This window comes from Kogia breviceps, chromosome 6 (genome assembly GCF_026419965.1).
Source record: "Kogia breviceps isolate mKogBre1 chromosome 6, mKogBre1 haplotype 1, whole genome shotgun sequence".
NCBI lineage: Eukaryota > Metazoa > Chordata > Mammalia > Artiodactyla > Physeteridae > Kogia > Kogia breviceps.
Window position 1 is genome coordinate 127,029,769 of NC_081315.1, and position 26,361 is coordinate 127,056,129.

At 37.4% G+C, this 26,361-nt stretch overlaps 1 protein-coding gene across 3 annotated transcripts in view; it reads right to left on the reverse strand.

The window, feature by feature from the left end:
- PRDM5 (PR/SET domain 5) overlaps positions 1-26,361 on the reverse strand; it is a 202,102-nt gene that overhangs the window by 56,705 nt on the left and 119,036 nt on the right. For all 3 annotated transcript variants that reach the window (XM_059066317.2, XM_067036583.1, XM_067036584.1), the window contains exons 11-13: positions 25,701-25,794; positions 22,104-22,264; positions 18,891-18,984 (exon numbers count right to left, since the gene is read on the reverse strand). In XM_059066317.2, coding sequence (XP_058922300.1) covers positions 18,891-18,984; positions 22,104-22,264; positions 25,701-25,794 — 349 coding nt within the window. The remainder of the gene's footprint in view (positions 1-18,890; positions 18,985-22,103; positions 22,265-25,700; positions 25,795-26,361) is intronic.

Here is a 26,361-nt window from a genome sequence, read left to right on the forward strand (position 1 = left end):
TTCAACCATGCACACACAGAGAAAAGAACTGGAAGAAAACAGCAAGGCGCTAATGCTGAACTCCTGCATCACAGAAGTCCAGATAATTTGTCATTTTCTTGTCCGTAAAGTACGAAAAGCAAAGTCAGTTTTTAGATTTCCAAAGTAAATGTTTTACATTAGTGATAAGAAGAATGCTAAAATGTTTAATTCCTATTTCTCTATTAACAATCAAATCAATTTAGATAATAGACAAAGCATGATAAACAGTAAAGTGGTTGACACGAAAAGTTGTTTCACAAATTTTTAGCGATCATAAATTAATTTAATATTCACAGCTATTCTCTTTGTATCACAGAGCTTTACGTGTGGTATTACTCTCCAAGTACCAATAGAAGAGCCAGAAAAAAAAAAAATCGAAGATTTACAGTCATCAGGTTAGTTATATGTTAATTAAACCTAATGTAGTATGTTGAATTATTATTTTCTTTCATGATAGCCAAAACTGATTAAGCAAGGAAAGAAATACAGATAATACTAAGGAATTTTAGAAAATGGAGCATAACAAATTCACTCCCCATTTTACCTGGTGTCATAATACAGAAATTTCCACTACAGACATGAGCTTTTCCTCCTCTTTCAGAACCGGATTGTTCTGAGTTTGAATACTGCTCATCCCCTCCTAGGTGTAACTCTGGGAAGTCATGCAACCTCACTGAACCTCTGAAAAATGGGACCAAACATTCAGGCTCGTTTCAAGCAGCCTCTGTGCCAGTTACCACACGACAAGTGGCACTCCCTTTCACTTACACGAGTGACCCAACCGGGACAGTAACAACGTATGGTCACCTATTACGGATTGAATTGTGTCCCCCAAATTCACATGTTGCAGTCCTAACCCCAGTACCTCAGCACGTGACCGTATCTGGAAATAAGGCTGTTGGGAATGTTACTAGAGTAGCCTGGGTCCCTAATCTTGTATGGCTGGCGTCCTTTTAAGAACATGGACTTGTAGAGACAGAGACACACAGGGAGAATGCCAGGTGAAGCGTGGAATTATGCTGCCACGGCCAGGAACTACCAGAAGCCGGAAGAAAAGCCTGGAACAGATCCTTCCCTGGTGCCTTCAGAGGGAGCGTAGTCCTGCCAACACCCGGCCTCCAGAACGGCGGGACAACAAATTGTTGTTGTTTAAGCCGCTCTGTGCTACCCTGTTACAGTCCTAGCACACTCATACCACCACCCTGCTCATAATGGAGGCGATTATTAACTTCACTGATGTCTGTCTGTCTGTCTGCTGTCTGCGAGGCCCGTGTAGACTGCTCAGGAGAGAAGGTGGCACTCTAGACGGTCAGTGTTTCCACCCCATCCCCATTCCAACCCTGAGATCCAGCGACACCGAGTTGATAGGTTTGGGGAAGTTGGCTAAGTCCCACTCTACTCATTCATTCCACTACCCCAGGATGTAACTCCAGTTTTAAAGGATGTCACTGGGTAAATGGCTTTAATCAACAGAAGTTATTTGAAAACTACAGTATGGGGTTTGCAAATCAGCCTAGGCTACATTAAGCTGCTACCCTCTCTATCCTTTTGGCTGGAGCACGTTTAGGGCAACAAGCCTGCCTCTCTTAGACTCTGAGGACAAAGCCACCTGCTGTCCTACACAATCTAAAGCTGAAGGTTATGTGTATAAGTCAACATGCTGATAAACAGTAAAGTTATTTGTCTAATTTGCATATTAAAGACAAGCTGATATTCTTAGAGGGGTTCTTTTTCACATTATGCATGTGATATTTTCCTTCATTAGTGCAAGTTACTTTGATGAGTAAGTTTCCAGGAAATATTTTTGTCTACATATAAAATTATCCTGGTATGAACAGGAATTTTCTTGAGTTAACTCTAAGAACACAGATCTTTTTTCTTGCTTGAACACTGCCAGTACATAGGTTCTGATGTACAATATGGTGCAAATCCAAGTAACGATTACTTTTAAATATCTGGTAGATTTAGATACTGACAGTTTACATTTTGCACAGGCTCACAGCAACGTTCAAATTCTGACTAACATGAAAATTAGTTAATCTAAAAACTAGCTAAGAAAATTGAGCTTAAAAACCAACGTAAATGGAAATAATATAAGCAATAGCTGAAAACACACAGAGCCTATAGTAGGCTCTTTTCTACGGTTCAGAAACTTAAGGTATATTAGTAATTTTATTTCTTGTAACAACATTATGATCTAGGAATTCATATCTCTGTCTACAAATGAGGAAAGCAGGCACAGAAAAGATAGGTGATTTGCTCAAGATGACATAGCTATTAAATAGTGGAATGGAATCAGAATTTTAACCCTTAATCTTTAACTCTTATACCATAACATAAATTAATAATATGGCTAGTATTTTATATAAATTAGGTTAGACTTCCTAAAGTTACTGACAAAAACTCTGCTTCTTGCAATTACAGCTAACATTAACCAGATCTTTCTGACTGGTTACACTGAGGCATTCTTTTGGTTACCAAAGCTCATCAGGAAAAAGTCAGGGGCAAGTTAGAAATGTATGTTATATCTCAAAGCAGATCCCAAGCGGACACAAATACTGACATAATATTAAACTATGCCTTGAGAACTACACATAGGTAACCACCTTCAACATTTAGAAGGGAAAAACAGTACTGCCAGATATCCCACACTACACTATGAGATTTAGCTACCAGTAGTTAGATTCAATAAGCATAGTAACATAAATAATATTGAAGTGTACTTAACAGCAAAATATTTCTCATTTAACTAAGGAAAATAGACGAGTTCTTTGCATCTGCTTCTTTCTTTAAATTATGTTCTGACACTGAATATCATTAAAGTCCACTTGTGTTTTCTTCAAAAACATCAAGGAACATACAGAAACATGACGACAACTGTAAAAGGTTGATTTTAAACTGATTTTACAAGGTGCCACAAAGTAGGCAGTCCATGAAGCTAATTTATTCATTCATTAAATAGATATTTGGGGGGCACATACCATCTTCTCGTTACTGTCCTGGGCTTTGGGAATGCAGTCGTGAATAGATTCACAAAATCACTGCCTCTTCAATTTTACTAGTGTAATGAGAAAGACAAGTAAACATTAAGAAAGAAACATAAGATAATTCCAGATACTGACACTGTAGGAAGAAAATAAAACAAGGAGATAGGTTTAAGAAGGACCTCTGGTAGGAGCGCACAAGAAAAGGACTTAGGAAAAGGTCATTCGGAAAAGCAAAAGAATTATGAATGTAGTACCTAGATGCCAGTTCAAGCACACTTTTTTGTAACCCCTAATCATTGAATTAGAAGCATTTTAGCTTACTGGACTTGAAATAGGTGCCTCCAAATTCTCACTGCTGGCACAACTGAGATAGAAGAACCTTAAAAGTATTTGAAATATGCAAGAGGGGCTGTGTGGATATTCAGAAAAGAGCTCCAGAAAATTGCAGATGGCCTTCCAAAGGCAGCTGGTGGCAATGAAAGGGGACATCTGGGTGCCACATGGAAGACTTTACCAGAGTCTAGCCTGGTCCCCAAATAAGTTACCTTGAGTCTTTTACAAAGAAAATGCATTATGACCACAACCAGCCACTGGCAAGTATGGGCAAAAACAATAAGAAAAAAATCTGATTCTAGTTTAATATATGCCATTAGTATTATAATTTATTGACTTTACCATTATTTTGTGCAATATAATTAAACACATCAGAAGAATTCCAGGCCTCACTAAAGGATTAACATACTACTATTAAAACAATATCTTAAAATGTGTGAAGGGAATTCAGGTTAGCATGCATCTTCATGATAAAAGGAAAGATCTTAAAGCCACTAAAACCACTGAACGTCCATCTATTGCCATGTAATCACCCCAACGTCCATCCTGAACAAACTCTTTCTAAAGATCTATGTTTACGCAACATGAAATTACTAAAGAAAAATATTGCAAACTTTGATATACCTATGTTAGATATCTTGACATTCTTAAATTTAGACCATGGATTTCATTTTAGATATGAACTTGGTCACTCTATCAGAAGCTCAGAAATCAAATATCATTTCATACCACTAAACACACTGAATACAAAAAACTTAGTAATCAATTTTTTTACAAGATTTTTTTATGTGGTCCATTTTTAAAGTCTTTATTGAATTTGTTACAATATTGCTTCTGTTTTGTGCTTTGGTTTTTTGGCCACAAGGCATATGGGATCTTAGCTTCCCGACCAGGGATCGAACCCACATCCCCTGCACTGGAAAGCGAAGTCTTAACCACTGGACCGCCAGGGAAGTCCCTTTACCACAATTTTTTAAAAAGCGTATGGCCAATGAGCCCTATACTTTGAGAGATTTTTAAACAAGTGGAAAAGTTTACTACCTAATGTATGTTTTAAGACACTTCGATTAAAATAAAAGCAGACTATTTCCAGAAAGCATTTTAATAATTGTAACTTTTATTCTGTTAGTATATTTTTTAAAACCTGTATAGGTTTCAGGGAACTCCCATAAATCTCTGAAAATATGTACAGAGAAAATGCAATTTAAGATGGAATAAGGTCAAACTCTTATTTTTGATGAATCCAAATTAAATAATGTTTAAATAGTTAAATTACATAATGTTTAAGGATTTTAGAGCCATAGTTTTAATTTTTACTTTGATTTTTTTCTAAAATTTTGGACACGGCCCCTTTCAAATGAAAAAGCAAACCTTAGAAGTGTATGTTTCATGAAAAATACTCTAAGATGGTTCCACATGGTTGAACTTCAAAATATATATATTATACGGGAATTGCTTAGAACTTTATATTTGATTTTCACAAATATCATGGGACTGGCTTATTCTGCTATTGTGGACTAAGGAAACTGTTACAAAACATCAAAGTCACTCATTCTAAATGAAAATTAAACCAAAAATATAATTGTGTAAGCACTACCCAATCATTTTTTCCAATTCCAGCATTCCAAACCCCCCAACCTATGGAGCGTCTAATCAATTAGCAGCACACCACAGAGAGAAGAGAAATGCTATGCTGACCAACGGGATCAGCTCAAGTTCATTCTTGGCAATTTGCTCTGAACTGAAATACTTTTCTTCTGCGGCAAAGAGAGTCACGACACCCCACCGACCTCACTGAACCCCACGTTGCTAGTCCTGGAATACTATTAATCAAATCCTGTGGCATTTCACTTGCCATCTTCAAAAAAAAAAGACAACAAAATCCGAACTTTACATTTACAGAGATATTCCACTTTTGAAAGTTTAAAGAGTTTTCTACTCTAAGGAAGTGGGCCTTAAAATATAAAAATCAAAAGGTGACTGAGGGGACCTTTGCTTTGGCCACCTGAATCAAAACAAACTGAGTCTTTTTTTAAAAATGCAAATTTCTATGGAGCTCCAAAACAGTAAAAGATGCATTATTTTCCTTAAGAGTCTTCAGTTATGGTATCCCACCCTCATCTCTGAAAAGATGCCAAATCAAGTGAGGTGAGGTCCACTGGGAAGAAAAAAAATAGGAGAGCCATGTGCCCACTATCTAGTCTGAAATGATAAAGAGCCAGACCTACTTATGGGTGGAGGGGGAAACAAAAATCAGTTTTACTGATGCAGACAAAACAGGATATGAGATGCAGAATACGAAAGGACGACAGTTAATGAATATTTTAAAAATACAATGAACTAGGAAGAGAAAGTAAAAGGTTTCCTACTCGGGATGCCCTGGCTTGGGCCAACCAGGTATGTAAATGACACCCATTACATGTCATTTTGTCTGAAGGGAGCAAGACACCTTCCTCAGGTCCTTGATATGGGTGCTGACAGAAGCAAAGCGGATTGTTTAATAGGAGAAACCTCAGCCCAGTCCAGACACTGAGGAAGTTTTAAAGGTTCTGACCAGAAAGAAAAACTCCTACATGAGTTCTCCACACTGCTCTGTGAACAGACACTTGAAGGTAATCACTGATCTGGTTTTGCGGTTAGGGAGTCAGATTTTAGTGGGAAAATCATTAATCTTTTCACCCAGTATTTTTCCGTTTTTAGGAATTTCTACCAGAAGTTTTATTTAACTCAGTATTTACGAGCAGTTTGTGAAGAGTGGTCATGCAGTGATGAAGCAGTTAAACTTAGGTGCCTGCACACAGAGGGGTTTCCTGTTCACAGGGCCAGCAAGGAAGAAGCAAGAGCATAACTGTGAACAGCAAGAAACCCAGAAAACTATTCTCTTATCCAAAACCTAGAAAAGCTATAAAACCTTCCCCAGGCCTAAGGCACAATTCAGAACTACAGAAAAACAACACACAGAGAAGCTGTTCTTGCGAGGAAACATGGTAGCAACGGTAGGAGAAAGCACATATCAGAGGCAATCAAAGCTCCTTCGGTTTTCCTAAACTAAAAAAAAAAAAAAATGCTGTGTTCCAGATTTAACAGAGGCAGCTATTGATACTATTAGCTAATAATTTACCAATAAAGCTGCTGAAATACAGTTTCAATAATGAAAATCATTGCACAGGCCACTTCTGTTTTTGAGGATCCCAGTAGATCAAAAAAAAAAGAAATGATATAAACAGAGTTATATAAATGATGATATATTTTAAACGATCCATCTTATCATGGTCCCTGTGACTGTACTATTAATTCACTTGAAGATTGTTCATCACATATATTCCAAGACAATGTCACTCCCTCACTCTTCCCTATGTGCCCCATATCCCAGCCTATAACTAACCTTGACACAAGCATTATAATTTTTGCATTAAAAAACTAGTGCCTTTGATATTTTCGAAAAAAGTAAAAAAAAAAGAAAAAAGTTAATCACATTACCAATGAAAGTCAAAATGAATGTCTCTCCTTCTTAAGTTGTTATATATGCTTGTTACTAGCCCAAAATCAACCAGGGAAGAGATAAATACAGAAAAGAGGAAAAAATGGTTTATTCCACTGATGTGGTTGATCAGAAATTATCTGAAGTATCAAAATCACACTGAGAAAATAAGAATCATACATAGCATTCAAGACTCTATCTATGAGTAAGACCTCTTAGGGAAAATCTGAAGATCTCAATCTCTGAAGTATGATGCGGGAGGGTAGAGGAAATCTTTTATTTCTATGCAGATTCTATACTCAACTATTTTGTTAACTCTTAGATTACCTGTGGGTAAAAGAATATGTGATTTGACCTAACGTTAGTAATTAACCACTTAGAAAATAAAGATAGCAAAATAAATTCCCTCTCAAAATATACGGGTTATCTAATTATAAAAATGTGAAAAGACGTGTTTAAATTTTCATTTGTGTTTACAATGACTGTTAATTGTTTATTTTTGTTCATGACTAATTATAATTGTTGCCTTATAGTTACTTATAATTATTTACAGCTACTGTCTTTATTAACTTTGGACAAATATTCTACAAAGAATGAAAAAATTCCTTTATAAAAACTACCAGAGAAGAAAGAAAAACAGTGGCTAAAATCCGAGTATAATCAAACCATGATATACCCATTCTTTATTTCTAAGATGATCACAGGTAGTTACCGAAAAATTAAATATTTCCTGAGACAGTGATTTATTACTACATTCAAATAACAGCGTGCAAGCCAGCCTAGAACAGAAGGGCCACCACAGCCGGCATCTATTAACAGGGAGAGTTGGTTGGAACTGTAGGCGAGTAATTAACCTCCTGGCCCAGAGCTTTAAAACCCCAAAAGCAGTTCCTAGAATCTCTTTCATAATTTATGAACGACTGATGGAATTCACGTCACAGTCCATGGATTCCCTTGTGGAATTAACCCCAGCTCTCACTGACCCTCAGAAGCTATAAACCAATGGGAGAACACGCTCTACTATTTCAGCTGACCTGCAGAGTGCTATCTCTGTCATTCCACCATAGGAAACGGGATGATCAATTACAGAGCTGCCTGCCAGGCACAGACCTAAACATTCACCTTCACTAACGATGATGGCAACGCACACTCCATGCACCCTCGCTCACCCCAAACCAGCCTGTTTGACAGCAAACCCTCGTCAGTGTTCTAGACGTGATCTATACGCTGCTGCTAAAGGTTACAAAAAGATGCTGATGACGACACTGGGACTAGAGGGTCAGACCTTGTATGAAGGGAGTATGAATACCTGTGATTAAGTACAAGTAGGAATAACAAAAACAAAACACAGAGCACAGCTGGCAGCAGCAGCTCACGTCAGAGCATGCTTACACCATGCTAGGCTCTGTGCAGAGTTCTTTGCCTACACGTTCAGCTCTTCCTTGAAACAAGGCTACGAAGTTGGTGCTTTTATTACACCTGTTTTCCAGGTGAGGAAACTAAGCTTTGAAGAGGTTAAGCTATTTATGATAGCTCATGCAAGGAGGAAATCAATAAAATGGAACTTGAAAACCTGTAATCTGACTCTGGATATAAACCAGGTATAAAATAATATGGTATCATAGACCGTTGATTCTGTGGTGCAGAAGTTTCTCCATACCTAGAGTTAAAGACCTCAGTTGGACCATAAGTAACAAACCACATACCCTCGAGCTTCCAAGTCGAGATTATTATCCTCAACTGGTTGTTTATCAACATGATAATATCATCTAACGTTATGCATTATGGAAGGAATTTACACAATTCTAGGGTGAGTTCGTGAGTAACAGTAAAGGTTAGGAGGCATGGTGAAGAAGAAGACATAAAAATACCAGCAATGTGATATACTGGAAAAAGTTTAAGCCTTAGTTTAGTTCTAGAAGAACCACATATAAATTATGTAACCTTAGCAAATCATTGTATCTTTCTGGGCATTAGTTCAATTAAAAGGTTTGAACTAGAAAACTTCTGCAGTTCCTTTCTTTTCTAAAAGTGAAGACTATTATATTTTAATAATCTATACAAGCAGATGTCTTGTGCACACCTGCCATGCATGTCCTTATTCTAATCACCTACTTATGAAGAATGAGTGGACTTTAGAAGGTAGAGGCAAGGTTTGTGACAAATAATATTTTCAATGTTAATGGAAAAACCAGAGTTTTGACAAACTTCACCCTAGCAGTACGATATGGCAGCAATGGGAATAGAAGACAGAGAGGCAGGAGACAAAGAAGAAAGAGGGTGAACCAAGGATACTACTGGTTGGTTATTTAAAGTAGTAAAGGAAAAAATCAATTGAAACATGAAAGAATTGGAGAGATCTTTAAAATGTAGTTTTTAAACACTATTAACAAAAAAAGACAACAGAGACATAAATAGGAAGATCCCTCCCAGCACTAAAAGACGGGTAGTAATCCAACAGCTAAGTGATCACGCCTTACAGAATGACCACAGCCATCAGTCAATAAAATAAAGCCTGCTGTAAGAAAGTTAACACGAAGAAAACGCCACTTAACGCTACACAAAGCAATAGTGTCACTATACCAAATAGGACATGATGAGAGATACCAAATGGCAAAGTGGAAGAGAGAAACATAAACTGAAATCATATTTCTTCTTCATAAAGCTTAGTGTTATTTGATGTCACAGAAAAGAAAACTGACTTCCCCAGATATTGATGTACAGTTTGAATACCATAAAAACAAAGTGAAACTGACTCCTTCAACATAATGGGAAAATGATGAGAAGACTATTACCTCTATAAAAATCTCATCACATTGCAGTGTATTCAAATGTATATCCATCTCACTGAAAGGCTCAACTATCAATTAATAATCATTTCCCAGAAATAAAAGAAGTAATCTGTCCAACGATATGACATTCTGGAAAACAAAAAATTATGCAGCAAGGAAAAAGATCAGTGGTTGCCAGGGGTTGAGAATTGTGAGAGGAACAGACAAAGCGAAGTGGATTTTTAAAGCAGTGGAAATACTCTGGATGATATCATAATGGTGGATACATGTCATTACACATTTGTCCAAACCCACAGAATGTGCGCAACACCAACACTGAACCATAAGGTAAACTATGGACTTTGGGTGATTATAATGTGTCAATGTAGGTTCATCAATTATAGCAAACATACCAGTCTGGTTAGGAATATTGATAGTAGGGGAGATTACACATGCATAGGGGGAGGAAGTAGATGGAGAAATCTCTGTACCTTCCTCTCAATTTTGCCATGAACCTAAAACTGCCCTAAAAACAAAGTCAACTAAAAAAAAAAAAAAGAATCTGGTGAAACTAAACTTAATCATCCTTTTCCCTGTGTTACTGCCCACTATAAAAATGAGTCAGAAGTAAATGACCAAGTAAATGCTGCTTAAAAAAAAAAAAAAAATCAAAACACCAAAACACCTTGCATTTGGCTCTAAAGCATAAAATTTTCATACTACAGAAATAACATAATACTTTCAGAATTTCACTCATCTTTTATACTGGAAAAGTTATAAAATTTTTGTAATTTTTGTGGTAGTAATAACAACTGTGTAGCAGCTATGTAACCGTGTAGCCAAAAAAAAAAGAGAGGACACAAAAATAAAACAGAATTTGAAATAAAAAGATTTGGATCTTATTACTTTGGATAGGTCATTTGCTTCTCTGATTCTCAGCTTCTTCACCTAGAAAATGAGAATGATATTGGAAACCCATCACACCGTCTATGAAAGGATTAACTTAGAAAATATTTGAGAAAGGTTCCCTCCTTCGATTAACTTGATTAAAAGCCTGAGCCAGATCTGCCCTGCCCTTCAGCTTAGAATCTAGTGAGGGAACAGATAAAGTGAGTATAATATCATAACTGAGAGGAGACAGTCATATATACCAAACAATGGGAGCCCTCAAAATCTCTAGTAGATGAGAGGCTACATAGTGCAAGAGACTATAATATATCACACAATTGTTTGTAATCATCCCAGTTCCTATAGAATTGATTCATCAAACAAAATGGATGGGCAATTTGTCAGGACTAGTATTCCTCTCTGTTCTTTCTAATGACAATTTAAAAAACTAGGCAATTCCAAGCTAAAAGGAGTCACAGTAAGTTCGAGGGCCGGTTGGCTAAGTATTGTTCTTTGTTCCTTTAATGAAGTGCCGTAATTTTATATGCATTGGTGAGCTAGGTCTTGAACCATGTTGCTGTTATTTGTTATACAATCTGTTTCCCACCAATTGCATGATGAAACAAAGAGGTGAGGAATGGAAAGAAAAGCAAAAGCTTACTACATTGTGAGTAGGCCCAGCTGAAAAGATTGAGGAGTTTAGCAATTTTATTCTTTGATGCTAACATTTCTCGCGTAGTGAGTTCCACAAACTTTTGTGGGTATTATATGAAAAAATGGTTCTATGGTCAATTAAATTTGGATTCAGATCTGGGACTTCTCACTATGAAGCCGGTATCCTTCCCACTATCCTATAGGTACTGCAATCTACTTGCAGATACTTTTACTTATTCAACAAACACTCACTCAGCTCTCTCTCTATGCCAGGTAGTGCTCTGAATAGGAAACAAGTAAGAAATCAGATACGGGCACAGCTCTGAGGAAGCAAGAATCTACAAACTACTGAAGAAGTGCCAGCATCTGAAGGGTGCTGTGTGGAGAGAAGTACCCCACAGAGCATGCCAACCTAATAAGAGGGGAGTGAAGCGATAGGCAGGTAACACATCAGGGAGAAAGCAACATATAACTGGAGACTGGAGGGGAGTGAACGAAGCCCGGTGAAGGAGCCTGGGATGTCAGGTGCAAGGGATGTTCATTGCACAAGGTGAGGGGAAACCACTGAAAAGTTTTAAGTAGGATAACAGCTTGCCTGGGTGAGGCTCATCAATTCTTTACACCTTCTTTTCCAAAATAATACATATGCTTTCCAAAGTGTTTCAAAAAAAACTTCTGAATAATCCATGAGAATTGCAAATTTCAGGGAATTCCTTTTTCAAGATGACTAAGCATGAAGTAACGATACTCTGCTTCTTCAGAAGCATCGGAGTTCTCTCTGAACAGTCTAACTGTAAGCAAAAACCAAAACAACGAAAGCCTGCTTTGTTTAAAGAAAATATAGTCTTCCCTGCTGAAAGAACTAGGCTCTGAGGGAGATGTACACAAGACGTGAGCTATGAAGCTGGATGTTCAGGAGACAGATCTCAGCTTCACCTGGTTGGCATCTGTGTCCATTCCACCGTTCTCACTGAAATAATACACTCCCACTTTTAATTATGAAAATTTTCAAACATGAAGAAAAATTAGAAAAATAGTGCAATGAACACTATATACCCTCACTTGGGTTTAATATTACCATATTTGCTTTCTTACTCTCATTTCTCTCTCTTCAACAGATATTTTTCTACGTACTTCTTCTTGCTGGCCCATTTGACAGTCAGATGCAAAGACATGTCACACCTAAGTAATTTAGCAGGAATGTTCCGATAGTAACAGTTACCTGCATATTCATAAGATTAATATACTTTAAATATTTTTATTGTACAAGAAAGTTATTATAGAAAACACAGAAAATCATGAAGAAAATTCAAACTATCCATATTCACAATACACAGAAATAACCAGTGACTAATTATTTAACCTTTAAGACATTAATATTACAATGTTTTATCCTTACAAAAATATACTATTTTATTTTGTAACTTACCATTCTCATTTCTTTTCATGTTAATATATACTATCATTTTTACTGTCTATATAATATCCCAATTTATAGATATACCATAATTTATATAACCAATCTCCTGAATGTTGGATATGCAGGCTCAATCTCCAATTTTTTGCTATTTTTATAAACAGTTCTTCAAGAAACAGGACAATGTTTTTTAAACAAAACTTACTGCCTTTTTGGACTTAGTAATCAATCATACTTAGGGTTTATGTCTAATAAAGAAGGTAGTAATAATTTTAAAAGCCAAGGACAAGTTTGATGTCATATGGTCAATTTATTTATGAAATATTATTCTGGAGGTCATTATGGTTTAATTTCAATAAAGAAAGTAGTGAGGCATGCAATAGTTCAGATTTTAAAATACCACCAAAAGTAATTTTTCCAACTGAGTTCCCCTTTATTAAATACTTATTAAAAAGAAAGGCTTTAGTTAATCAGGAACATACCCCTCTAAAGTGCATTTTTCCAAAGGTAATATGTTAAGAAAATTCCATGATTATGCCAGACATCATGATGTTAACTTAGTTTCTTATCAATAGTTAATCCAGATTATGTTTATAAACTAAATTATTAAAGTTCCAGCATATTCAATAATTTAAGATCTTGATAAAGTTGAAAGAAAAGGAAAGATACTGAACATAAAATTCTCAGTATGATGTCCTGTAAAACCAAAGAAAAGGAGGAAGAGATAATATAAGAAACTACATCATTCAATAAAGCCTTGCCACCCAATGTTAATGAATACAATTCAATGGTTCATTTAATTCTGGAAAAGTAGTCTTCAGCGGGAATATTACAGAAGACTTTCAGAGATTATACTTAACGACAATTAACTGACCATCTATTAATACTACGAACCAGCAGCGCTAAGTATTTTACAGACACGATTCAATTTATTCTCCACAAAGGACTTATGAGGTCAAGTGGATTCAGAGAGGTTAAGTAGTTTGCTCAGAACTGCACAGCTAGTAAGTGGCAGAGGTCAGGATTTGAATTCAAATTAGTTGTTTCTGAAATGCCGCCCTTTCCATTACCCGAAGTAGACTCCCATGGCAGAGGAAGGTAGAGGAGGAGACGCCCTGGGACTCGCTTCTGCTGAGCAGGACAACCTAGGTGGGGAAAGTTGTGCCATCTCACTGTAACTCAGACTACTCCAAACCCCAACTACAGGATTGCAAAGAGCAGGAAATAGCTTCCTGGTAGGATAACCTTTTAGAAAGGTTCTATCTGCAGGCACATTTGAGAGGTAAGGTCTGCAGTATACCTATACATGTGCCCAAAGTTGGAAAGCTTTAAATGGTTTTCTGTTTACAATCATAAACGTAACATATCAACCCAACAGCAAACAGTACTTGTAAAAGTGCACCGTTGGCACACCTCCTACTCATCACCTGCCTTTTTAAAATCCAGATTCCAGCAAAGGCAATGACAATGGACATGAACATGTTTCAGGAGCAGTAGCAGCTTAAGAATTTATCACAAAAGACGGAGTAACAGTTGGAACCAAAGCAGTCTGAGCAATCGAATGAGAGAAGTGGTGTCAGTTAGACAGGATGGCCTCGGTCAGCAGGATCCTTACCTGCACAGGCAACACATTCTTCTCTGCAACGTCTACCTCACCTGACCCCAACACACACACACACACACACACACACACACACACACACACACACACACACACACACACACTCCTATTTTCCTAGGCATTTATCACTGGCTAGGTGGTCCTTCTAGAGCATTATTTCCCAAAATATGGTCTGGGCACTCCTGGGGATCCCCAAGATTCTTTCACGAGGTCCTCATGGTCAAAATCACTTTCGCAATAATATCATTACGCTATTTTCCTTTTTCACTGTGTTGCTTTTGCACTAATGGTACACAAGTGACAGTGCGTAACACTGCTGGGCCTCGGTGCAGATCAAGACAGTGGCACCTGATGGTACCAGTCATCACTGCATCTTCACAGCCACATACTCAGAGCAGAAATACATGCCCGTTTCAGGAACAGAATGTCCTTGATGAAGTAAAAATTATTAATTTTCTTAAACCCTAACTCTTTTTTTTTTTTTTTTTTTTTTTTTTTTTTTTGCGGTACGCGGGCCTCTCACTGTTGTGGCCTCTCCCGTTGCGGAGCACAGGCTCCGGACGCGCAGGCCTAGCGGCCATGGCTCACGGGCTTAGTTGCTCCGCGGCATGTGGGATCTTCCCGGACCAGGGCACGAACCCGTGTCTCCTGCATCGGCAGGCGGATTCTCAACCACTGCGCCACCAGGGAAGCCCTTAAACCCTAACTCTTGAGTATGATATTTTAATATTCTCAGTTATAAAACGTGAAACAAGTACCTGTAATGCACATTGATATATTAAAGTTGTCTCAAGGAAAAGCACGTGTGTGACTGAGTCATGAGCTCACCTAACAGCTTTTTTGCATGGGACGCCATTTTCACTTGAAATGAAATGACTGACATACAAAATCTGGTTATTCAGATTTGGTATTTGGTAAACATTTGTTTTTTGAAAAATAAAAGAAGCCTGTCATTTCAAAAGAAAGAAGGAATGAAGGAAGGGAGGGAGGGAGGGAAGTGTTTCTTACGGAACATAAGAATTAGAGCAGTCAAAGCAAAATTTAGAATTTTGGAAAACCTGTACATGCTACCATGTGCTTGAAGGCTTCCGAATACTTAAGACTTGCCTAATGAGATCGGTGAGGACAGTAACACATGTGGAGGATCCACGTAACTCAGTGAGCCAATATCTTCCAAATGATCTGTGCAACATGTTACAGAATCATGCACAGGTAAAAAAATCATTCAAAGTGCAAGACACACCAATGGATTTTAATGCGACAGACTAAGAGTTCACGGAGATGATTTTAAGTTCCACAACACAAGCCTTAACAAAAAAAAAAAAAAAAAACTGCCACTTTTTCAGTTTTACTGTAGTAACAAATAATATCCAGAATTATTTACAAAGGCTAGCTAAGAACTCTCCTGACTGCATATCTACGTGAGGCCAGATTTTCTTCAAATTCTGCAATCAAAAGAACATGTTGCAGCAGGATGAAGAAACAGACATGAGAACCTGTCTCCTCTTGAACCAGACATTAAAGAGAGTTTCCGAAATGTAAAACAATGTCTCCCGTCTCACAATATTATCTCTGATTAGAAAAATGTAGCGACTTTCTATAAAAATATGTTGTTTATGTTAACATGTGATGGGTCTCTTATTGCTATTCTTAACAGATTAATAAATATTGTTAAACGTTCTCAGCTTTAATTTCTAATTTAGCAAATAGCTACAGACACAACCCACACAAATGAAAGCTTCCTAGGGTCCTCAGTTATTTTTGAGATGATATGGAGTGTGGAGGCCAGAACGTGAGCACCAAAGACCCAGAGGGCCCTGTTCCTCAGAGGCTGCATCAGCCGTCGGTCCGGACCCTTCCCACCCCACCTTCACTCAGCGTGCTCACCACTTCACCACGTGCTCCCTAACGGTATACAGCTACACGTTTCCTACAGAATAGGGCTGTGACCCCGTATACTTGTGTTACCCTGTAGCCCAAACATAAATTGCTAAACCTAGTGTGGGAAAGGGCTGAATTAAGGCGGGTGATTTCATAAGAAAAAAATAATAAAGAGAGAAAAAGTGAATTTATAGAACTTGAAATGCGAGCTTTATCATCCTAGAAGCAAAATAACTACATAAAGCCATTTGGTCACTGAGCCAGGTTCCAGCTTGGAAGGGAAAATGGATGCGACATGATTTGGGGGACAGGACAAAGCAAATAAAAGAGAAGAAAAAGCAGCATTAGTCCATGCAGGAAAAGAAATCCACGCCAGGACGGTTATGGAAGCCCAGATACCGGCAACCCGCCACGTCTCCGCAGTCACCTCTGTTGCTTGACACCGACCAGTTCAAATACAGCCCCAGCCAGGCTGCCAGGCAACTGCCACCAAAAACATAGGCTCCACATCAAAATAACTCAAAGAAGAATTGTAAAATGTGAAAATGAAATGAGTCTGATTTTAAACAGAAAAATCCAGTTATAAGTAAATAATAATTGTAAATAAATAATTATACAACTATTTGCGTGGACATACATAAACACATCGGCCACCTTTATATTTTTACTGTACTTATTTAAATGTATATGTTGGCTGACTGTGCCTTTAGCACTGTTGTCTGAATTTAGGTGGCCAGTTTTCTTGATCAGAAACCAATAAACCAGAGCCTGTACAACATTTAAATAACCAGATCATATAAAAAAAGATTTGAATTTTTAAAAATATTCTTTAGATTACAGATACTATAGAACATAACATGACAACAAAAAAACTACATATATTTATTAATATTTTTATCACAGAGAATTCTTGGAGCTCAAAAAAATCTTCTTATTATTGCAACTTTGTAGCGGATAATAATTAAAATTTTAGAAGAAATTACTAGTTTAAGTTTATTCTTCTCCACTGCCCATCCTCTACAAGTAAAATAAAATGTAGGCACATGGAATTCTCAAGGATGGAATTATTTTGAATAATCAAGTGTTCTATGATTGGATTCATCTTTTCTATGCTGAAATACATGTTTTAATGCATTCTGAACAATAATCACTGCCTTTTAAAAACACACTATATCAACCATAATTCAGTTATATGATAATGTCTCAGGGCATTACTCTAAACTCATTACTACGATACACAGAAATAATACACTTTCCCCATCTCCTAGCTGCCCTCCTTCCATATACAAATTATATGCACAAGCACACACATACAGACATAAAATCTGCAGAGCAAACTGTAAGTTACATTTTCAGGGGGGCACAGAGACGTCTTCTGAGAACTACGGATCCAGAATGGAAGGCTGTTGATTTCACTCTCGCCCTTAACCATGTCTGCCACAATTCCGCACGGCCCCCAAAACACAGAAGAGAGTGGTGCCCACTGACATCCAAGGCTACGCTGTTAGGTTCCGGGGCTGGCCTGGGACTTCCGAGCTCTCTCTCTCCTCTCTCTTCATCGTTTACTTGCCTCTTCTGTACAAGCAGGACATGGTGCTAACAGTCTCTGGCACTATTTTAAGTCCACCTGTCCTCAGCATGATTCTCTGCTGCCCTTTCCTTTTGGCTTCTCTCTACTTTTCGTTTTGTCGTGTTCTGTTTCTGCTACACATCTTGGACTTTGTCCTGAAAGCCTCGCTCTCTCTAGATACGTCTAGTCAAGAAGATCTTCTTTCCTTCTTTGGGGCGCCCATTGCTCCACAGCCATCATGTATAATGCTCCATCTGTTCTTGGTTATATGTTTCATTTGAAAGTATTTAAGAGGCTATTCTAAGATGACAACTATTAAGGTGACCTACGCTTCTCAGCTTTAGCCAGATAATTTCCAAACTAAGAAATTATGCTGCATGGCCGTCCTTTTTTCTCCACCTTTGTATAATAGTCACAGTGTTATTCCTTGACCTGCTTCAACTAACATTTCTTCATTCACAACACAGTTTTGGTGCTAAACACTGAGCTAGGAGCTAGGGACACAATGATAAAGAAAGTCAAATACTACGGCTCTTGAATAAAAAGCTTCAGCAATTTAATCCAGTTACACAGTTTACCAAACACAGTCCAGCTACGGAGAACCACTTAACGATTCATACACAATAATCTGGCTATCAAAATTAAGAGTATTCTTTCAAGTCTTTTCAAGAACTTCTCTACATGACAGATAAAACCCAAACAAAGTTCTCTGAAGAATATTTAGCTGTTCGTTCACCCTTCACTAGGGCACAGCCCTCTCTCATGGGAGAAATTACACAGGCAGTTGTTCGAAATGAAGAAAACCCTTTGGGAAGCAATTCATGGCATAACAGATACTATGGTCACATCACCCTTGCATCCAATAAAATCTTACAGCATTCAAGCCACATTCCAAGGACTTTTTACATTTTCAAAGGCCACATTTGATGCGAGTTACAGGAGGGATTTTTAAGAGGAGGCCCTTAGCCTTCTATAAAACTGCTACATCCTATGCCATCTATTAGAATAGTATATAAAGTAAATCACAGTTATTTCACAACCAAACATTAATCAGTTTCCACTTTAGATGTTTAACTTAGTTTGGGAAAGTGTACTTATTCAAAATTTTTCTAGAGTAAGAAACTAGATGCTATAAAACTTTACAAGAGAGAAAACAGTCAAGATTAATTCTTAATCTTGGAGTCGTTTTATAAAATTATAAACTCCTTCTCTTGGAAGAATTTGATTTCTCTATGTTGTTTTTATCACCGGTTACAATCTACATACCTGTGTGGCTACGGATATGAACTCTCAGTGTACCACTGCTGGCAAATTTCTGGCCACAATATGGGCAGATTTTCTCCTTTTCTCCTGTATGTGTCTAAACAGAAAGGAATAAAAAAGGTTGAGAATAAATATGAAGAATGAGGTTAAAATGATTAAGTGCCTCTGACAACAGTAAATCCTTTTTTTCCCAGGATTATGTTCCTTTAAAATGATTTAATATCACAATGAGATTTTAAACAATTTATCATGGTTATTCCCACTGGTTCAAAACAACCTCTTAGAATCATGCATTAGTGTTAATTTGAAAATAACTCTGCAGTTTACATTTTAAGCCTTCATGGAGCCCCCATCTAAAAATGATTAAGTTATACAAAACCAGTGTATGTTAACAAAACCGCATAATCAAAATGGGGCTACAGCTGCCCTGGACTGCTGCCAAGAAACACTTCCTTAGAAGCATTTTTCACATTCTTTGTGTGTATTTAACGCTTGAGGACAGAATTAATCTCAATAAAGTAATCTGTTACTTGCATTATGTTTGTCAGACTGGATTGATTTTACTGCAAAGCAAAAAGGAATAGAAATCTGATTTGATCTTTAAATTCAGCAGGTGTTAACTGAACAGTCCATTTGAAAGATCACTGCTGCCTTCAAGACCTTTAACCTGGGCATAAAACCACCACACAAGAAAAGGTGAATGAGTATCATCAAAGCCAGTTTCCATACAATGTTAAAAAAGTTCAAAGAAAACAAGAGTGACCTCTCCCAAAAAAAGGAGGCAGACGAAGTGTTTTAAACTTGTCTCACAATCTCATCAGGCGACCAGTGTTTCTACCAACATCAAAATAGGTCATTCCAATAAATGAGGCAGCAGAGCTACTTTTCAAGTCCCATTGGTTTTCAAACTTAAGAGGAGGAGGAGGCAATTCCTTCAGATACCTGCACACTCTCTCAGACCCTTTTCAGAATTGTTAACTTCAGCGATAACCTAAATATGAAAAAAAGCATATAGTGGATGATCTGGGTTGCCACCACCGTCACAAAACAGAACTTCCAGGGCCTGTGTTTGCCTTTGTTTTTACGCAAATTACTAGCAAGTATTATGATTTGAATTGCCATGAGCTAACGGAGAAAGAACAGGAAAGGTTTTTTAAAAATGATGTGTCCCCAGAAAGGAAAGACAGGCTAGCTGGGATACAGAAAAGAGGGTGGGGTGACGATGTCGGAACCTGACAACCTCGAGGAACCACTAACTCAGCAAAACATCCTCATCTTCCATATTAAATCGATGGTTAACTTTAATACAATTGGTTTATAATCTTATTGGTTGATATTTAATTTATAAATTTTCATATTCGAATTGTAATCTATATTTGGATATACACTACCATATTTGTAATTTTTAAAAGAGTTATAAATGAAATATCTTAGTCAACTTCAGTGTCCTTTAGATTTTTTTCCCTTGAAAAAGATTTATATTACATTCAAGCTTGAGGAATACAATCTAATCAACAGCCACACTAGCCAATGATACTGTCTACAACAAACACCTCCTTGATTCTGCATTTGGCAGCATTTAACTTTCCATTTTCATTACAAGTTCTTATACAAAACAGTTATACATACTTTACACCTCAGTAAGAGCTGTTACTCCCATGGTCCACATTATGGTTCAATTTAAGGGAAATGGTATAACATTTTAACATATAACAGACCTGTGTGCTTCTCACTCCCTGACAGAAGGGACAAAATAGGGCAATTCTCTCCTGATTAATATAAGATTGTTCAGGAATTGTATACATCTATTATTACAACATGGGATTATTCCAAACAGGAGACTACCAAGTTATTTGTAGTATCTTTATAAAATCCACAGGATTTCTTTTGCTGCTACGTAAGTATTTCATTGTTCACCTACTTATACTCAGTTACTTATAGTACTTCAGTAATATAAGTTTCAAACTAAAGGACATTATGGCAATATTAATTAAAATCATTAAAGTGTTCTTTTTGGCTTAATTCAAAAATATTATTAGGTACAGAATTTGATTGGCTGGTATAAGATATTGAAAGTATAACACTAAAAATTCTTAAATATGGTTAGAAAGCATGGAAACATCACTATGAGAACAATATTGGATAAATGTACGAGACAAAAATGAACAATGCACTGCAAAATATATTCTATGATAATGTTACTGCAGACAAACAACTGTATCTTTCTTGAAAATTCACTATACTTTCCCTCATTGATTAAAACACAACAAAAGTCTATTAAATTCATGAGAGAGTAATCCAATCAAAGAAAGTTGAAAGATTATTCTTTTCAGAGCTTTGAAAAGAGAAGACAGTATCATTATCAATCAGCATTAAAGATACAAGAAAAGAAAGTTACTCGGTTCAGTTCTTTTGAAACAGCTGTGTTAAGGACAGGTACCAAAATAAATGTCATAACGACACAGAAGCCACTTCACATTCACTAGGCAGGACACGCTGAGCAGCAGAGAACTACCACACTTCATAGCCATGTCTGAAGTCAACTGCATTAGTTATAATACGAATTTTGCTATTTAAAAGATATACTTAAAATGTATTTAATCAACAAGTAAAAATAATCTGTTGATTTGCTGGAGGTAATTAGCATAACACAAATAAGATAATCTCCAAATCACCATCAGTATGAACATCACTTTATTCGAGTTGAGCAAACACTTATCAAGTCCCTGTTCTGTACCAGGAATTTCCCTAGGTCCTAGGGATGCAAGATAAAGAAGGACCACTCTAATCCCAGAAGAAGTCAGTCTAATAACTTGTCAATACATAGCTGAACTAGCTTTGAAAAATAAAACTATTAAAGCTCTACTCAATAGCTTTAAAAAAGGAACCTACGTTAATCCCAAAATGTATAAAGTCGAAAAGCTCCCGTTCATCGAGTATATTGTATGACCCATCTATCAGCATAGTTTAGGACTGTGTAGCATCCATACCTGAATCTAGGTTTTCTTTCGTAAGACAAATATATTCTCTTCTGATAAAATGAAGAAAACAGACATTTGCTAAAGAGCTGCTATCACTCGTGGGTTTCTTATTTGTCATTTTGAGTAAATATGTTGATACATTCATATAAAATTGATTGTCACATGATAATTAACATACACTCCTGTATGGTTAAAATACGTCATCCGTTCAAACTCACGGAAGGCTTCTACTTACTTTCTTATGACTTCTAAGCACTGAAGGTGTAACAAATGCCTTATTACACAGCTCACATCTGTACTTCTTGTGCCGTTCATGAACCACCTGGACATGAACATTCAAGGTGTCCTTCCTTTTAAAGGTAGCATCACAGTGATGACACTTGAAAGTCCTCTCACCTTGGAAATGAAAAAGCCAAATAAGAGAAACACAGACACAACAGCAGGGTGCTGTTAACTCCCCCTCATATGTACCAGATTTACTGCTGTCTCCTCCAAAAACTCAGCTTTACAGCTCTAACAATTCATCATAACCATACAAGGTCATTTTTCCAGCAACTGTTCAGCTCCGTATCTGCTAATTCCCTGTGTGAATCAGGTGGGGGGGGAGGGAGAGTCCTTTAACCTTCGTAGATTATCAGTGCCTTTAACTGGAAAATGTGGGGACTGAATCAGCTAATTTTCTCAAGGTTCTATGAATTTTCTTTAAACGTATGTATTTCTAAGGCAGAGGCTTGAGTTTGACAGAAGGTCTCTGTCCTGCAGAGTGAGTTGCCTTTGGGCCCCTCCTGACCTCCCCTGACCCCACCATTCTCCCACACCATCCCCCCCCCCACCCCGCCTTCAGGGGCAGAGGCAGAACTGGCTCACAGGCAGTAAACTGGACGGAAGCCCCTGAAGGCGTCTGACGTCAGAGCAGATCCTTCAGCCGGGGACAGGAGAGGACCACGACTCCACTGTCTCAGGAGCTTGGCCTGGACGCCCCTAACGCAGTCCTTGGTCTGCTGTGAAATGGCTAGGGGAGGGCTTCAACTTCCAGGCTCTCAGATTGTTTGGGGATTGCCTCTCAAAGAGGCAGCTGGATTGGGGCAGGGGACCCAGAGCGGCAACTACCCTTTTCTACCCTAGAGCCCCTCAAAGGGCCCCCCAGCTCTAGGGCTGGGGTCTAGGGCTCTACCCTAGAGCCCAGCGGGGGGCCTCCACCACCTGGCCCCTGGCAGTGCCCTCAGGCCCCTTTTCTTTCCTGAGCAGGGGACCCGTGGTGGGACACAGCGGCTTCCGGAATGCGTCCCGGAGAGGGTACCTGGGAGGGTTTTCACCTTCCCATCAAATAGCCTAGGCTTGCAGGAAAGCAACTCCAGAAGCTATGTTTAGGGAGTTTATGGGACTTTCTAAACTTTCATACCATGCTATGCCTAAAGTCCACTGTAGATACATTTTAAGTGATCAATGTACACAATTAGCAGATAGTGAATCTCCCAGAAAGATATAAAACATGTGTAGCCTGTATAAAGACAGACTAGTATTTGCACATATTTTCCCTTTTTAGAGAACAATTATAATAGCACAGATTCAAAAATTATATTCACTCTGAGACAAAATATGCAGGTAACTTTCTACATCTAACTAAGAGACTACCTCAATTTCAACCAAGCTCTCCTACCTTCCCTCCATTTAACTCACATAAATTTAGAAATGTGAAGATCCTATTATTTCGTCACACCAAATTTAATGAAGGAATGACAAGAAGAACGAAAATAAAAAGGAAAAGGCAAATTACCCTCCCTGTGTCTTTCCAAACAGAAGTACGGCTCTTTAAATTCTCTTAAAGTCTCTAAGGAAGTTGTTGAGTTACTGAAATTCGATACTTGAAACCAAGTCACACCAAACCACGCATGAACTGTATAGATTCTGAAAGCTGTGTTTATATGTTGCCTTTGTGCTTTTTTGTTGCAGGGTGTTATCGTTGTCACCTAGTTTGTCTTCACATATCTTTCTAGATTTATTTAAAATTTTATTGATATTTGTATAAAATGTATAACCAGTGAGAGTAAACGGACAAGTGACATAAAATTGTAAATGTTAATAATACCAAATCTGTTCAGGCACTGGAAAAAGATACTCCACGATTGCTCCTAGCAAAGTATTTCCATTAAATTATTAAGTGAATCAAAGTTTTGGTTCCTGTAAAAAAAATCTTATTCAAGCTATACCAAGGAAGCCCATACCTTTCTTCTTTCATATTTTAATTCCAGATTTTTTTGTTTTCAGTTTATCAGAACTTTAAAATTCTGATACGAGATTTGATCAGATTTCTTTACCTTAAATTTATCAGGATTCTTCCCTATCTTAAAACCAAGAAGCTAGCTAGTAACCTGCCTTTTGGTTTTCAGTGTATTAGGAAATAACAATAATTTCCAAAATAATTATGACAACTTATTTTTCATATTTGGAGCCACAGTGCTGATGTAAGTTTCTAAAACAATCCTCATGTTTTGAAGTTAAATGGGTTTTAACTTGCCTATTGTATAAGACAGGGTCTAGTCTTTTGTCCTCTCTATTCTAGCCATTTTCTTAATCAAATGACAGTGAAATGGGATGGAAATTCCTCCTGTTACGTGACGTATTTTATTTCTTAAATGCATAGCTTTTCTTTATAAGGAAAATGGAAAGTGGTGCTAACAACTTCTCCAGAGCTGTAAGGCGAATACAGAATGACATGAGATCTCAGCACTGCCCTTCCTATAGGAAAATATGCATTTCATCACAATCATTACCACTCAGTAAATATAAAAACTTTAGTATCTTTATTACTTTGCATTTTAGATACTTTGACTTGACCAGAGAAAATTTCTTCCAAGGTACTATCTTATCCGTACAATCAGATGTCAAGATTAATTGTTTCGCTTTCCTCAGAAATATTAAAAATTTAATAAGCATTAGAAACTACATGTTAGAGGATGTTCTACTGATTACACAACTCAAATTAAAAGAAATTTATTACTTATGTTATACCATTTTAATTTAACTTTAGATACAGTAAAGTAGTAAATCTCCGGTTACTTCAACATCTGAACACAGAACCCACTTTACAACTCTGTTTAGCAATAACAATTTCTTCTCTGAATAAAGTGACATGGCTAAAAACTGTGGTATTCTAAAATCAGCTCTCAGTGTAACTGCTAGACAGACTTCACGGTATGTATGTGAATAACTTAATTCCCCCCTGCCCCCACCAAAAGTTCCCTTGTCAAAAGAAGTAAGAAATCAGAGGCAGTGGAGTAGGCGGGAAAAACACCGGACTAACAGGCTTGGATGCTACCCCCAGTGCTGTGCAACCCTGAGTATGTCACTATGCTTCTCTGAGTCTCAATTTTCTCAATTCCCCTCCAACGAAGAGGTTAAATTAGATGTTTACTCTGATCCTTTCCAATTTTAAAAGCCTGTGAGCTAATAAAATCATGCCAGATATCTGCATGTTTTAAAGAGTCAGGCATGTTTCCTTAATCATTACATTTAAAAGGGAACAAAAACATCTGTTTCAGAACAAATTTCAAAGACACTTTACTGAACATGTTTTTATACACAACTTTTAATAGTGGGAAAAAATGATATAAAATAAAATGTCTCATAAAACGATTAATCTCACTGTGGGAAAATAAATCAAGGCTAAAGGACGAAAAGGTGAAAGGCAGTTATCAGTCCTTTCTAGATGTGAATGCAGATTACATAACTACTTATAGGTCCGCTTCTGTGATGCCTACATTCTCAAAGGTTATAAGAACAAAATATGATATAATTCCTTTGGTCCTCAACTGCCTGGATTGTGACTTACTGTTATGTATGAGCAGGTGTCTCTGCAAAGAAAATGGGGTCCGGAACAAAGCTTTACATTCCTCACACTGGAAAGGCCTCTCTTCAGAGTGGGTCTGCAGATGAAAGAAACAGTGAGTCAGGACTCTCCAGAATCAGCTAGTCATTACAGTAATTGGAGCCTGGATTCATGATGGCGACCAGGAAAGACAGGAAGGTGGACACTATCCTGTTTCTTCTGGTGACCTTCTTCCCCCATAAAACTGGAAGCACAAATAGGCTGTGTTCGTGGGGAAAGAAGACTGTATGTATTCTTAACTTCTCACATTAATTAATTATAAACTTGATAAACAGTAAAGGGAACTGCTCCTATAATCTCAAATGCTAATCTCAATACACACTGAGATTTCTCAGAATCTACTTTGCAGAGTGAAATGATACGTAATTTCTCTAGAGACTAAACCTCCTTTATCAAGGAGCTGACTTTATGCCGGTACCACGTTTTCCACAGACAAAGGAAACTGTATAAGGGAGGCTGTTTCCACCCTTCTCCCTCAACTTCACTGACTAACTTCAAATAATTCTCAGTTCTAGGTGCTGCTTTTCCCCTACGTTAAACTAGAACATGTACTCATGTTATAATTAACACCAGGTACCATTAATTAAATATTTATTTTGGATCA